General features: G+C 32.2%; 1 protein-coding gene across 1 annotated transcript in view; it reads left to right on the forward strand.

Moving 5' to 3' along the window:
- The first annotated feature begins 436 nt into the window (after positions 1 to 436).
- Positions 437 to 14,545, forward strand: part of LOC110370451 (very long chain fatty acid elongase AAEL008004) — a 34,212-nt gene continuing 20,103 nt past the window's right edge. The window contains exon 1 of the mRNA XM_021326256.3: positions 437 to 708. Coding sequence (XP_021181931.1) covers positions 702 to 708 — 7 coding nt within the window. The 5' untranslated portion in view covers positions 437 to 701. The remainder of the gene's footprint in view (positions 709 to 14,545) is intronic.

The following is a 14,545-nucleotide window of genomic DNA, read 5'->3' on the forward strand; positions in this document are numbered from 1 at the left end:
GCATTCCTGATAAGTAACTAAAATCAATGTTGTCAATAATTATTGAATGAATTTTCCTCTTATTAGGGAAAATAATCTATACTAATATTATAAAGCTGAAGAGTTTGTTTGTTTGTTTGAACGCGCTAATCTCAGGAACTACTGGTCCGATTTGAAAATTTCTTTCAGTGTTAGATAGCCCATTTATCGAGGAAGGCTATAGGTTACTTTTCACCCCGGTATGGGAAGTAGTTCCCACGGGATGCGGGTGAAACCGCTGGCAGAAGCTAGTTACTTATAAATAATTTATCTAGAAACTAGATCAAATAAAAAATCTATTTCAATTGACTAGTGAGAAAAACTACGTGGGCCTATCGATTAGTAAGATACGCCGTATCGTCACGTCAGATCTACAGAATCTTTATCTGCGCGCGCGCACCGAATGTTTATTACAACGGCGCTTGGCCGACTCCCTTGCATTTTGTTCCGATCTGACGACACGCGCGCTTGCCCGCACGCAGACTCCAGTGCACACGAATAAACATTTAAAAAAATACACCCTAAAATAGGGTTGTACGTAAATAAATAATAATTCGACAAATAAAAATAATAGTGTAATTTTTTAGTGTAGTGACTCAATAATTATTAGAGTAATAATTGCTCTAGTGTAATTTAGTTCGTGGTTTTGGACAATTAATTAATTAGTGTTGGAATTGTCAAACATGAATGGTAAGTTATTGTTTTCACATTACATATTACTTAAGCGTTTGGGAATTTCTTTGTGAAACTGTGCAATTTATTGTAAGTGATTAATGGACGTGTTCTCATTAGAAGTGTCACATTCTAGTTTTTACTTTGATGTCCACACAGCCTTTGTTAAAGACAGCCACTAATTAATTATTCTCTTTGTTAAAATTATTTATTAATTTCATTGATTGCCGAAATAAAAAATACATGAGCACAAAGAAGTATTTTAATTTTATGCACAAATTGATTAAGATTCTGATATTATAATGCAAAATGTATATTTTTTTACAAAAGGTTTATACTTTTTATATTTATTTACTTTACCTTAATCCAAAACTACTACTGGACATGAAAACTGTAACGACTTTTCTCAGATTCAAAAATTGTCCTAAGATACCTTATCAAAATATTGAAAAACTCTTTAATATAATTTAATATACATTACGCATTTGCTTAAACCAAATTAATACACATAACGTATTTTGCCAGATGGATTTTACTATATCCAAAAATATTTACGTTAAATTATGTCATTTTGTTATCCTTCCTCGTTAGCTTAATCAATAAAACGGTCACATCGATCGGAGCAGAAAAAACATTTTAAACTCCAAGTTGATTTGCATAAGGTTTACAATTCAATGATACGATACAAAGTTTAAATGTATTAGGATAAATTTTTTTGTACGCTTCTTACACATGCGATGTTCATATCCCGTAAACATATATTTTTTAAGTACCTATATAAATATTCGAATGTTGTTGCACATTGTCGATCACAAAGCTAAAATAAGTGTAAGCTTTGGAGTTGTCTAAAATAAATTATAAAACTCATTAATAAGATACCTAATCGCATTTTAAATAGGCATTTAATCATTACTCCGATCTTTGTGTGTTTTAAATTAGATTTAGTAAGTTCATTATTCGTAATTTATATGCACGTTGATCTGATAAAAAAAAAATAAGCCAATTGATTTTTATCAGGCATTAGGGAATTAAAATTTATTTCATGATTTAAATATTTATTCAGAATATTAATGATAAATATGTTTTGCATTAGTTTTTATTCAACATATGTAGTTATTTATTTATTCGAATAATAATTATTATTTGGCGGACATCACTTAAAGTGCCTACTTTTCTTTGACACCTTTTTATGTGAATATAGGACTACTTAAAGGTAGTTAGGCCTCTTTAATGTTCTAACAATCTTGACCTATCCAAACAATGGCTACCCTAAGCCTTGATCCTAAAGAACCTACTTGTAATTCTAACCAGATTGAATTGATCACATAGGTAGCCTGTGAAATATATACACACAATAGGTTATAAACCCAGTCCCATTGTCTATGCGTATGTAGAAATAGTGCAATGTATCAAATAGATTTATATTAGAGCAGTTCACTTGAATTTATTTGCATAATAAAAATAAATAAATAAATAGTGAATTATTTATTGGAATAATAAAAGCTGTAAAGTAACTCATCAGGTGGTTGACAAAGCAGAATATATTGCAGTGTTATTGTTTACGTAACTATGAATAAAAAAATAAAGGTCGTGATATTAAAACTGGCTCAGATATTTCCTTTTTGTGGAAAAAAGAAGGAAATTCTTCCTTGACAGATGAACTTTAATGGCACTATTTACATATTTTTTTGTTGTATCTCTTGTGTCTGTCTAGTTATACTACGGAGTTTCATTCACCGGAACAAAGACATCAGACTACGCCTACTATTATGTGATTTTGTATGGTAAACAATAATTAACTGTTGCAATACACGCGCCGCATATTAACGGTCAAGAAAAACCCCGTTAAGTACTTAGATATTAGACTAAGTGACGTCTTGACGGGCTCGTGGCTAACTATTAGCCTCTTAGATCGATCAGTCACAAAGTTAAGCAATATAGCTCCATGCCTTGAAAGGCCTAAAAAATTATGGGTCCCAGTTGTCATTTGAACATCTGAGGCAGTCGTTACGGGTATTCAGAAGCCCGAAAATCTGACAACCAGTCTTCCTAAGGGGTATCAGGTTGCCCAGTTATCTTGGTCAAGGAGTAAGTAAGCTCTATGTAAAACACTGGTACTCAGCTGCATACGGCTAGACTGGGAGTCGACACCAACATAGTTGGTCAAAGACATATGCCTAACTAAGATGACTGAGCGACACCTAGCTATTAATTATGACTTTAGTAACATTACACCTTTACTACACTTACTATTATAGTAACTGATTATTATGGAGGCGCCAAGGCCTCTGTAATTGAAGTTATCAATGAAATTGACGCAATTATTGCACCATGCTTATACTTTACCTTGGGTTTGAATGAAGGAATGGTGCTAAGAATTTTCTTGAACCCATTTATTTGTTATAGCAGTCAAAATCGTATTAGAAAAAATAACAATATGTGATGTTGTTTAAAAATGCAGTCAAGTGCGAGTTGGACTTGCAGACGAAATCAAAAGTTCCTTGCTAGTTCTTTTATTTTAGTTTTCAGTAGGTGTGTGTTGTTGTAGTAGCCACAATAATACATCATGTCTAAAAATTTCAACTAATCTAGTGTCCTACATATAGAATACAAAAATAAAACATGTGTGGAAGTTGAAAGGTGCTCATAGTTTTCCAGTTCTTGGGATAATTTTACAGTCTGGTGACAGACTGACAACAAAGTCTTAGTAATAGAATCCAGTTAAACTCTTTGGGTAAGGTAGCCTAAAAATTATACAGGTATATGTCATCGGCTTCTAATCTAGCCGGATGTCGCGAAATAGTTTAACATAGAATATACCAATGTTTATAAAATATGACCTTCAGAATCGTATTGGGTAACCATATTGTCTTGGGTCATCAACATTTTTGAATTTATGATCCTTTAACCGCTTCAAACCGGTTCTTTTGGAAATCATAAGGAGGCTTTTATTTATTCAGCAGTGGATATCTTATGCCTGAAATTGTTTTGGTGATGATAAAGCTCAAGAACGGTTAAGCATTTCCTCAGAAATGATGATTGGGAACACCTATTCCATCTTAATTATTTTGTAATTTTTCATATAAGAAAATTGATACCTTATTTGCATAAAAAAATGAGAGCCTCTCATAGGATAACAGCAAAACTCTTAATTTATTTCTAAACAGGCTTTTAACTAACTGTAAAAGTAGATGCAGTTATTTCTAATAGAAATGACATATGGATTTCTAACGGTTAAGGAGTAAAAAATTAATGATTTATATCCTACTAATATTATAAACGCGAAAGTTTGTATGTATGGATGTTTGTTACTCTTTCACGCAAAAACTACTGAATGGATTTTAATGAAACTTTACAATAATATAGCTTATACATCAGAATAACACATAGGCTACAATTTGTAAACATATTGTTCGAAATACTAAACCTGCGCAGACGAAGTCGCGGGCACCAGCTAGTAAATAATAATTTATAATCTTTCTATTCGAATTAGTGTTGCGACAGATAGTTTTTTATTTCGTTTAACATAAAAATCACAAGGTCGGACAGTTTTGTTTTTAAATATCTATGATCATAGTGTGAATCAGAGACTTTTTAAATTAAAAAATGTCGACCTGAGTGATACTTGTCATGTTTTCCTAATAATATAAAATTGTGATCCATATTAGAAATAAAATAATTGGGGCTTTTTTCTCACGGGTTCAATGCTCTATTATGTAATAAAATTATATTCTCGTTCCATTTAAACGATAGGATATGTGAATTAACCAGATTTGTGACAAACTGATTACCATAGCCCCATAATCTATACCAAAATCTTTTGTCCATACTAGCGGCTGTTCTCGGTTTTACTCGCATTTTAAGAGCACCTAGTATATTAAGACGGGGTTTTGTTTCTCGCAAAACTCAAAGACGGTCCGAAACTAAATTCCGAGCAGAAGAATGTAACAATCAGCTAACAGTTTTTTTTTCAAGAAAATTTTGATTCCAGTCTGAGTTTTAAGTCAGTCAAATCTTCATACTGATTTATGAGCCCACACAAACTATCGGCCGACTAAAAGTTTCCAGTGCGCATTGTTATTTTATTAATATTAAAGTAAGGAATAGTTATTTTTATTACTAATTGAGCAATAGCAAATTAAAAACATAAACTGGCCATAACCTTTCGATAAGATTTGCATTTTTAAATATTCAATATTTTGCAAGACAGAGTAATACAAAATAATAACACTCAAATAGACATTTCACTTTATTTTATGATTACTAATTTAATTAAAATATAAAAATTAACCATAAAAAAATACTATTACTGTTAAGTTTCTTTCTAGAATTTTCGTAAGCATATTCAAGGTTGTAACGGATTATCTAAAATGCCAACTTTGGACCTTTAACTTACAAATCTTAGACGAGTGTGAATCTTGATTTACGACCACAAATTATTGTGGCCCAAACAATATGGCAGATTCACCATTTTTATTAGGAAGTCCAGTTTTATAGAATGCGGACTTTGAGAACACATTAATTTTTGGCATTTTATTTAGACTCGTATTTCAAGTTTTTAAACATGGGTGTTTAACCTATTTTTATGTGAACGGCTTTTTTTTTGTAGCAGAATATTAAGTAGGTACCATATGGGTAGATTAGATGTTACACTATGACAAAAAAAGAATCCTTTGACCTTTCTCAGGTTGTGGACCAACCCAGGTGTGCCTGTTATTTAAATCGGTTTAGTAGTTTTAGATAAGAAAGTTACTTTCGGATTATAATATAAAACAGAATTTTCAAAAGATCCTTATCAAGTTAACGCTGGTAAGCCAAGATCCTGTATTCTCTCTACTCCTGAAACGTTAAAGATTGGATCAAAATAAGTGTTAACATACAAATAAAATATTCGCATTCCATTCCACGCATCATATCAAAACAATGTCATAAAAGCCAGCTGTAACACCTCATTAGGAAAATTAACTATGAATAATTGAAATGCCGTAGTTAATAAACTAATCACCTTACATAGTTAATTGTCTATTTACCATGTACAATTCCACGCAGTTGCGTAAAAACAATAAACATGGATATCTCTCGAACATTCTCTTTAATCGATTAAAAATCGAGCGTGTATATCGATTGTGTGTTTCAGTGCGATTATTAAGTCCTTGCACGGTGATTTAATTATTCTATAAATAAATAAAATCACGGAAATTCCTTTAAAAATGGTTGCTATACAATTTTCGGTAGAAAGTAGTTTTTGTCACTCAAGTTAAAATTAATAACTGCTGTTCAGATATAAATATTATTATGTAGAAAAACATATACGTAGCAGTTTTGATGCTCCTTATAAAATCAGATTGTTGCTCTGTCAATCGAGTTGTTTCAACCAAATTGATAATTAAATTAACGCACCGATCCCAGGAACTATTGGTAAAATTAGAAATTCGCTGAAAGAAGAAACCTGATAGTGTTCTATATAACCCATTTAACGAGGAACGGTTTAGGTGACATTTTACCCGGATGCACGGAAAAATTGCCTCGGAATACGGGTAAAACCGCAAGCTAGAGATAGTCTAGGCATTATGTTCCAATCTGCATAACCCATCGTTTTGAACATGCATGCTCGTGCATAACATTAGGTAAGATTACTAGGTCATATAGCTTTTAGGCATAATCATTTATCATTATATTCAGAGGTTCCGAAATAAGTGTCAGGCCGTGACTCCGGCATAGCGTTTTAAATTCATGTGTATATGAGTATGTTGCAATAGTATTTATTTTTGAGGTTGTATCACGTAGGTTTGATGAAGTTAAGCATCAAGTACTGACTGCGGCTAAGATATCTATGGATGAATAGCCGTTTTGATAAAGTTCGGTAGTGACTGTAGGTATATTGATTCTTATTTAAAATATATTTTTACTATCGGAGAATTACCCGATCATTGCCCTATGTACCCTACAATAAAAGTGTGCGTATGACAAAGTAAGTAACTTGAAAATTTAAATTTTAGGTATATCTATTCTGGTTCAAGTCTGTTTTTGAACTAGAATACTTTGGAATAGAAGAATGAAAAATAATGCAGTATAGACCACATTTTTTATTAGTACTTTTTTGTAGTTCAATTGCTTTAAGAGACTACAAACACGATATACACATAATAAAATATTTTTCAATTACTCACAATCGAATTATTTAACAAAAAAATCTAACTATAAATAATGCAATAAATGCAAGTTCGCATCGTGTTTGCAAGTACAAGTGTGTCAGTTACGTCAAATGTTAATGACATTGTTGACGTTATGTAATCACTAGCAGTGTTAAGGTCGGCGCAGACGCATCGTTTTATATCGATTTTATTAGAAAAAAACTGTTTTATGTAAAGAGTAGATTTTCTCCAAGATTATGGCATGTCGATCCATGTAGTGGGTCTATGGTTTCTGCCTAAAAAATATTAAAAATTTGCTGTTTCTCTATTTAGTGTTCGATCCAGATTGCCTATTTTTGTATTCGACTAAAAGAGTTTGATATTTTTTAAGAAAGCCAATTTTCTAGAGATATACTTCTCAATACGTATAAAGTTAAGTCAACAAAACATTATGGTCTATAATATAAGATGTGATGTAAATTGTTTTTTTTTTTTTGGTTCCACTATTCCTAAATGTATGAAATCTTCTACAACCAAGTACAGATTAACTCAGTAGCTAATAAAGTTTAATTGTGAGGGAATAATGCCCTATAAATATCAATTAAATCATTTATCAAGTTACTTTCAATGATCGTGGGAAAATATTAGCACATTGTTAAGCATTTTTATTGTTTATATAGAAAAAAAAAAACTGAAACAAGCAATTTATAGACAAGAAACACGCAAATAAGATCGAATTCTGAGATTCATAAGTGTTTAAAACCATATTTAATTTATAAATAGCTGATCTGACCAACTTCTTCTATCTTAAAAACCTTCCCTGGGTCTCTACAAACATTTTAAAACCAAAATAAAACCAAATGGGTCCAGCCATTTTCGAGTTATAGTGAGACTAACGAACAGCAATATTTTTTTTAATTATAAGGAAAGAATAAGATTAAGTATTAAATAAATCTTATTTAACAGGTGATTATATTTATGTTAAAATACAGTTGGCTAGCAAATGTTTGGCTGTTTTTTCTCAGGACATTCGGAAAAGTTCGGAAAGCAAGTAGGTGTATTGAACTGAAGTAAATACAGAATAGTAGCTAGAATAAGAATAATATACCAAGTTTGTTATGATGAACTATGATGGGTTATGACATCATCATCACAATAAATTAATGAAGATGAATCAATAGAAGAATAATCCTGTTTCGTAAGAAATCGTGACTCAATTCGACATGTTATAGCAAATACAAATTACAACGTTGCATTTTTAATTAAACATTATTTGCTGTCAATTCATGTATGTGATGCAACCATGGTGGCCTTGTCGGCAACTATATTTTCGACCCGTTTGGGGATGAAACCCTCGGACCTTGGATAAAGGAATAGCATTGCGATCCTAAGAGGTAATTTTGAGGGTTTTTTTTTAAGTTTACGTTTTTATTACTAGAATAGATAGTTTTAATGATTTCTTTTATGTGCAGTTTTTTTTCATATTTATTATAATGACTTGCCTCAGAAGTGCAATCGGATTCAATTTTACTTTTCATGAAATAAATTGATTGAGACACAAACATGTTATCATGCTGGATAAGTTTCGTATCTCTAATATTTATCTGAAAGGATCAGCAAAAACATAAACAGCTGCATATTTGTTTGTTTACACGAGCCTAGATTATGCAACACAGAATGACATAATTGCAGAAGTCGTCGTGTCGCAAGTATTTATTTTATTGACGTTAAGCTGTCATTTACAATATGTTAGTGATTAAATAAGCGTTAAAAACATTATACCTACCTATTGTAAAATAGCTGCATTAATAGTACCTGCACACTGAAAACTTATAGTTGGCCGATAGTTTGTTCGAGATCGTTAATCAGTATGAAGATGAATGGTAGTATGCACATAAAGGGCTTATTACACTTTACTAAATTCAGTCGTCTAATTAGGTTTGTCTAATTAGGTTTCTAAATAATTTAATGAAACCTACCTTCCTAAATGCGATTACATTTGACTGAATTTAGTGACTGAATCATTTAGAGAACTGAATTTAGTAAAGTGTAATAAGCCTTTAACAAAGATTAGGTATTTGACCGGTCTCAGACTGACTAAAAACTATTATCTTTAAAAAATATTTTACTATCGGCCGACTATTTAGTCTGCAGTCTGAGACTAATCTTAAGGATCGCTGCGCACTTGCGTCAGTAATATAAATTGTATTTATTTTGTTACGGCCATAACGAGTGCACTTTAAAAGTATTGCTTAGTATCACGCAAAAGGTTTTCGAAGTGTTAGCCAAAGTTAATTTCGTCATGCAGGCCTTGCAAGTCATTCCTAGGTATTAGATTTAGTATTTCGAAGATTTATGCAATCGGACATTTAAATAAATGGTCAGAATAACAGTTGTCTGTGTGATTAAACCACGGAGGAAGGTAAGATAGCGGAGATGCCATTAAGAAGATAGTTCAAGCGCCTTCTTGTAGGTCAAGTAACATACGGTAGACGTGAGCAGTTACTAGAACTAATGAGACGTTCGTGTTCCTTGTGAAATCAAAACCAATCTGTCAAGGATTGGTTTTGCTTGATTGGTCATTTTATTTCGAAAATTAATAATGGACGGGTTCCATAGAAGGCGTGTAAGAGCAGAGTTAGCAACGTTTTAAGACCCGCATTTTGGCGCGTTGGCGAGAATTTGCGTTATGACATCTCTGCTAGAAATTTTGTTCTCCATGGATTAAACTTATGAGTATATTAAGAAGTTTATTTGGGAAAGTTCCAGTATTGGTCACTAGTTACCAGTCACCAAAATATAAAAGGTTTAATGTTTACATTTTTTTAAACCTACTAAACTGAAATAAATATATTGCACTACTAACCTGCGCAATATAAATTGTTCTGACGTCTTAGGGAAGTTTCCGCTACACAATAGTTCATTAGTCTAGGCCATTAATTGGTGTTTTACACTCTATTTGTATATTTATAATGGGAGTTATTATATAAATGTATTATCATCTCTAGATTGATATTTTTTTAAACTGTCGTATTTTCCATTGACTCAGGAAAAACTTAGGGCTTATTATATCAGTGGAAAAATATCATTATATGTGTGACAAATATTGCTTTGTAAGGAGCGGTTCTTAAATGGTCACCACTTTATGAAAAGAATGACCGTAGAGAAGCATTTTCTTATTGACGTTCATCAAAGTTCATTCACCTTGGTTTATTGAAAGACAATGTTAATTTTGCATATTTAGTGTAAAGTGTAAGGTGTCCCCATGTTTAAAGCTAATATAATTTATGTATAGCTATAGATCGATATTGTTAGTATTCTCTGAAATCATGATACGTATCTGTATATCTGCATAAGAGGTATTTTCTGGCACCTTATCAGGGAGACAGAGAATTTTTGATGTTTGTTATAATACAAATAGAATACATTTATTTGTCTGTAAAAGCATGTACATAGGTATTATGTCTTACCCTGGTACGGGAGGACGTTTTTCGGGACATGGACAAGCCGCGGCAATAAGCAATCAGATTCGACGAATGTTCTAATAAGCATTGATTTATCAACCATGGATATAGAAATATGCAAGATTGGAATATAAATCTGCTCCTTATGTAAACTTGTGTTGAATTTACTAGTACACTTGAACTGTCAAGTTAAATGGATTTATACTTAAACAGCGATTCAATATTGACGGATTAATATTGATTTGCATAACGTTAAACAGTGTAGAGCGACAGAAGTATTTTTTGTTCATTTTGAGGCCTTATTAAGTTGATGAGTATATTGATAGATTATTCTGCTCTTTCTTTGTTACTTAGAAATCAAACTAGATGTCTTAGAGCGAAGTGGAGAAGACAAATTAGGAAAGCTGATCCCACCACCATGTGGGATAAATTGCTGGGAAGAAAGAGAGAGATGAATCAAATTAAACGATTTTAGGTTTTCATTCGCACCCCGTATTCGACATTCCTTAAATTAGAAAAAAATAGGTCTTGACTTGGGTCCTGTATTTCTTTACCGTAAGTTTATCTAATCAGTCAGCTACCGTGATAGCTCAATAGTATCGAACAAGCATACGCCCGGCTACGGCGATGTGATTTTGACGCAAGTATGTACGTAAATCCGCAAGTACGAAAACACTCTTATGTACCTACCAATCATAAATTCGAGAGGTTAAAAGATTAACCTAAAGTTATTTTATGCCATCGATTTTATGGGTGTTAAAAAACTAACGATGTTTTTATGACTGCATTGTCCTGGTGCATTTTCACAGGTCAAGCAATGAAAGGTCAGAAATGTCGAATGTGCTTGTTTATCAAATAAAGAAGATGTTGATTGCTATCTAATGATTTATTGCCAAACTGTGGAAAAGAATAATCTATAGGTTCCAAAAAGTTTGTATGTAGGGGAACGCGCTCCTAAAATCAGCCACGTTAAACTGTAGGTCTCGGCTGTCATTAAACTTGGCAGCTGTTACGGGTGGTCAGAAGTCAGTAAGTCTGAAACTAGTCTATTCAAGGGGTATAGGGTTGCCCGGGTAACTGGGTTGAGGAGGTCAGATAGGTAGTCGCTCCTTGTCAAACACTAGTCCGACCCAAAAATAGTTGTGAAAAGGCTAGGCAGATGATGATGATGTCAACACTTGATTTTTCGAGTTGAATAGATAACTATATTAGTTATAGTTACCGCTTTATAATCTTTTCAAGGACCATAATTATTTATAACGATCGAATTATAAAATGAAGATGAATATCATGATTCAATTAGATTGAACGCACGGAATATTTCTATCAAGGTTTAAAAATACTTAAATATGAATGATTGCTTTGGTCTTTTGCAATACGATATTGAATTTTTGATGATAAATATTAAAATTATGATGGTTATTTCAACATTGATTTTATGCGTCTTTTAACCACTAATAACTATTTTTGACCACGAAGGTAAAAACATTTCACAGCGAATTCCATATTTTGATTTCAAAACGCACATTAAAAACTAGAATTCGAATTTGGAATGCATATACTGACCGCATCAAAACGTTCAAAAAGTCAGCATTCAAAATCGGAATGCACTTTTTATGACATTTACATATTCGAATGGCAAGTTCTATTTTTGAACTTCTTTCAAGGATGATTTGAAAATATTTCTAAAATGTTTTGATAGGTCTGTAACGTTTTTTTTAAGGTTCCCTTTCGCTAATTTATATTTAATGAGTTTCAAAAATTCTATTAAATAAAAATTGGTCTTTGAAGTTTGATGTCATAATAGGGACGAAATTTTTCTTTTTATTTTTTTAAAAAGAAAACTATTGGACTAATTTGAAAAATTCTTTCACTGATAGGGAGCTAGAGTTTCCTCGACTAACATACGCTCTCGCGACAACATTTTATCCGCGTACGGGAAGAGGTTCCCCCTGAACACTAACCGCGAAACACAGTTAGTAAATAACTGAAGGTCTCAATAAACTTAGATCACAATCTGAAAGTTTTGTAAACAGGCACAATTAGCCATTACCCACATAATAAAAGCCTATGTGAAAGAATGTAAAATACATTAAGGCTATTTACTATTGCTGTTTAGCAATACTCATGAACAAGATATTTCGTTATGTGCGGGGACCGTGACCATGATTCTAATATGCCTACGAATTTTAGGGTTCCGTTTTAAATGCATTAAACGACTAGAAAAGGTCGTTCAAAGAAACGCAGTCATGCCTTTTATATTTTGGAAAATTTTGATTTCAATATACCTATGGAACGGCATCAATATTTAAGTACATTGTTATTCTGATTGGTTCCTGTTTCAAATGAAAACTGCATTAAACTGATCTCTCTAAGCAATTCTCATATTTCTCTCATCTATCGCAAAATATAATATATTTGCAAAACAAGCTATAAATAAATGACGGCCATTTATTTACTGATATAATATATGAATTTTCGTGACTTTAAATTTTACCTAAAGAGTGAACTCAAACATTTTGTTTACAATTGAAACTTCTAACTACTAAAAGTCGAATAAATATCATTATTAAGCTATCTTCATACCACACTATTACGTTAATTTATAAACCCAGTTAGTAACAAAGGTGCTAAATAAATCTAAAATCAATTTTGTTCATAATCACTATATTTGGCATGCCTTTTTTTTACACTTGACAGGATCTAATATCACCATACTTGCTGAGCTCTAAATGATTTCTCAAAGTCCTTTTTATGACGATACACAAATTGTTTACATTAACTTGACCTTCACATTCTTCAATGAGGACATTATTATGTAATGTCGTGGCTAAGTAACAGCCACGCATCTCTATTCATGGATATGCTTTAGATCTAAGTAACATAATGAATTCCTCCATGCCTTTTTTTGGAAGTAAATCATCAAATGACCCTTCCCGCTGAGGGTGCAGCATGGGTAAGTGTCAGACTCTTACTGACTAAAACCCATCATGTTCCTTCTGGAGCCCTTCTTGTACCAGGGCCGCGTTAACTCTTTGGAACAACCCCACAGCCCCGTCAGGCTTTTGCCTTCTGGATTTGCTGACTCTCTTTAAGAAGCGCGTGGAACGACGCGCACCTTGTCGTCTTTTAAGAGACGAGTTCTTCCGTACCTAAAGAAGAAATTTCCAATAGGATATGACATTTTCGATTAGGTCACAATTTTATTTGGTTTGGTATCTAGTTGGATTTTGGATAAACCCGTTACCTATCGAAAGATTCAAACAGCTTTTTTTTAGTTTCTTTATAAGTATAAATAATATTAATTCTATAATTAGGTATTATAAGCGCACGAGAAAATCGTATTCTTTTTCTTATACTGTATAGAAGGCATATGTTGTTTTTTATAATATTATTACAGTTATTAGAGACAAGCTATTTCAACAAGGTACAATTAAATAGGAAAAGTTATCAACCTATGCAGTTTGGTTAGTATTTTTTTGTTTTGTTTTCTATTAACAGACTTCAATAACATAATGTAAAGAAGTCGTCATTAAAAATTATTTACTCCTTTACACTATTTTTATTACATTATAAAAAGTATATTACTATGTTTTCCATTACAAAGGTTGCCATTACGAATGAAAGCTGATTAATTTAACAGACATAATATATATACGGATCCAATTCCCGACATTGGGAAAGTAGCTTTGACTACGACATGAAAAATCCAATTATGGTTTACATTACACTTACCTGCTTTTCAATTGATATTCAATTACGAACATTGTTCTGCAAATCCATTAGAAATGCATTTAGTAGTGAAAAGGCAATATATAAAGATTGTAATGAATTTTATTTAACCGTTATTTTTATACATTTTTAAACCATGAAGCCCTGGACTATTTTCAGTGTAGTAAGGAGACTCGTTCGCTGGTTTTCGCGAAGGTTGCTACGTAGGCAACTACGCGCGGTAAGGCAAATATTTTAAAATGTTTAAAATAATATTTAATGTGCTCTCTTTATGGCTTACGGCTGTGATTTTTAGAGATATGCTATTACACGATATACTCTACAATATGGATCTTCTAAGTCGTATGATCAACTATTACTACTATTATCTAAGCTAAACGGTTTGTATTCCAAAGAAATCCGTTCCATTTTTGTTAGCTTTGTATAAAATTAAGAAATCAACGTGACTTTTTATAGACACTATGATCTACAATCCTATCATTGTTTCAACACACACACTAGTATTACCAGTAGTAACTGAATTCT

Source organism: Helicoverpa armigera, chromosome 4 (genome assembly GCF_030705265.1).
Source record: "Helicoverpa armigera isolate CAAS_96S chromosome 4, ASM3070526v1, whole genome shotgun sequence".
Lineage (NCBI taxonomy): Eukaryota > Metazoa > Arthropoda > Insecta > Lepidoptera > Noctuidae > Helicoverpa > Helicoverpa armigera.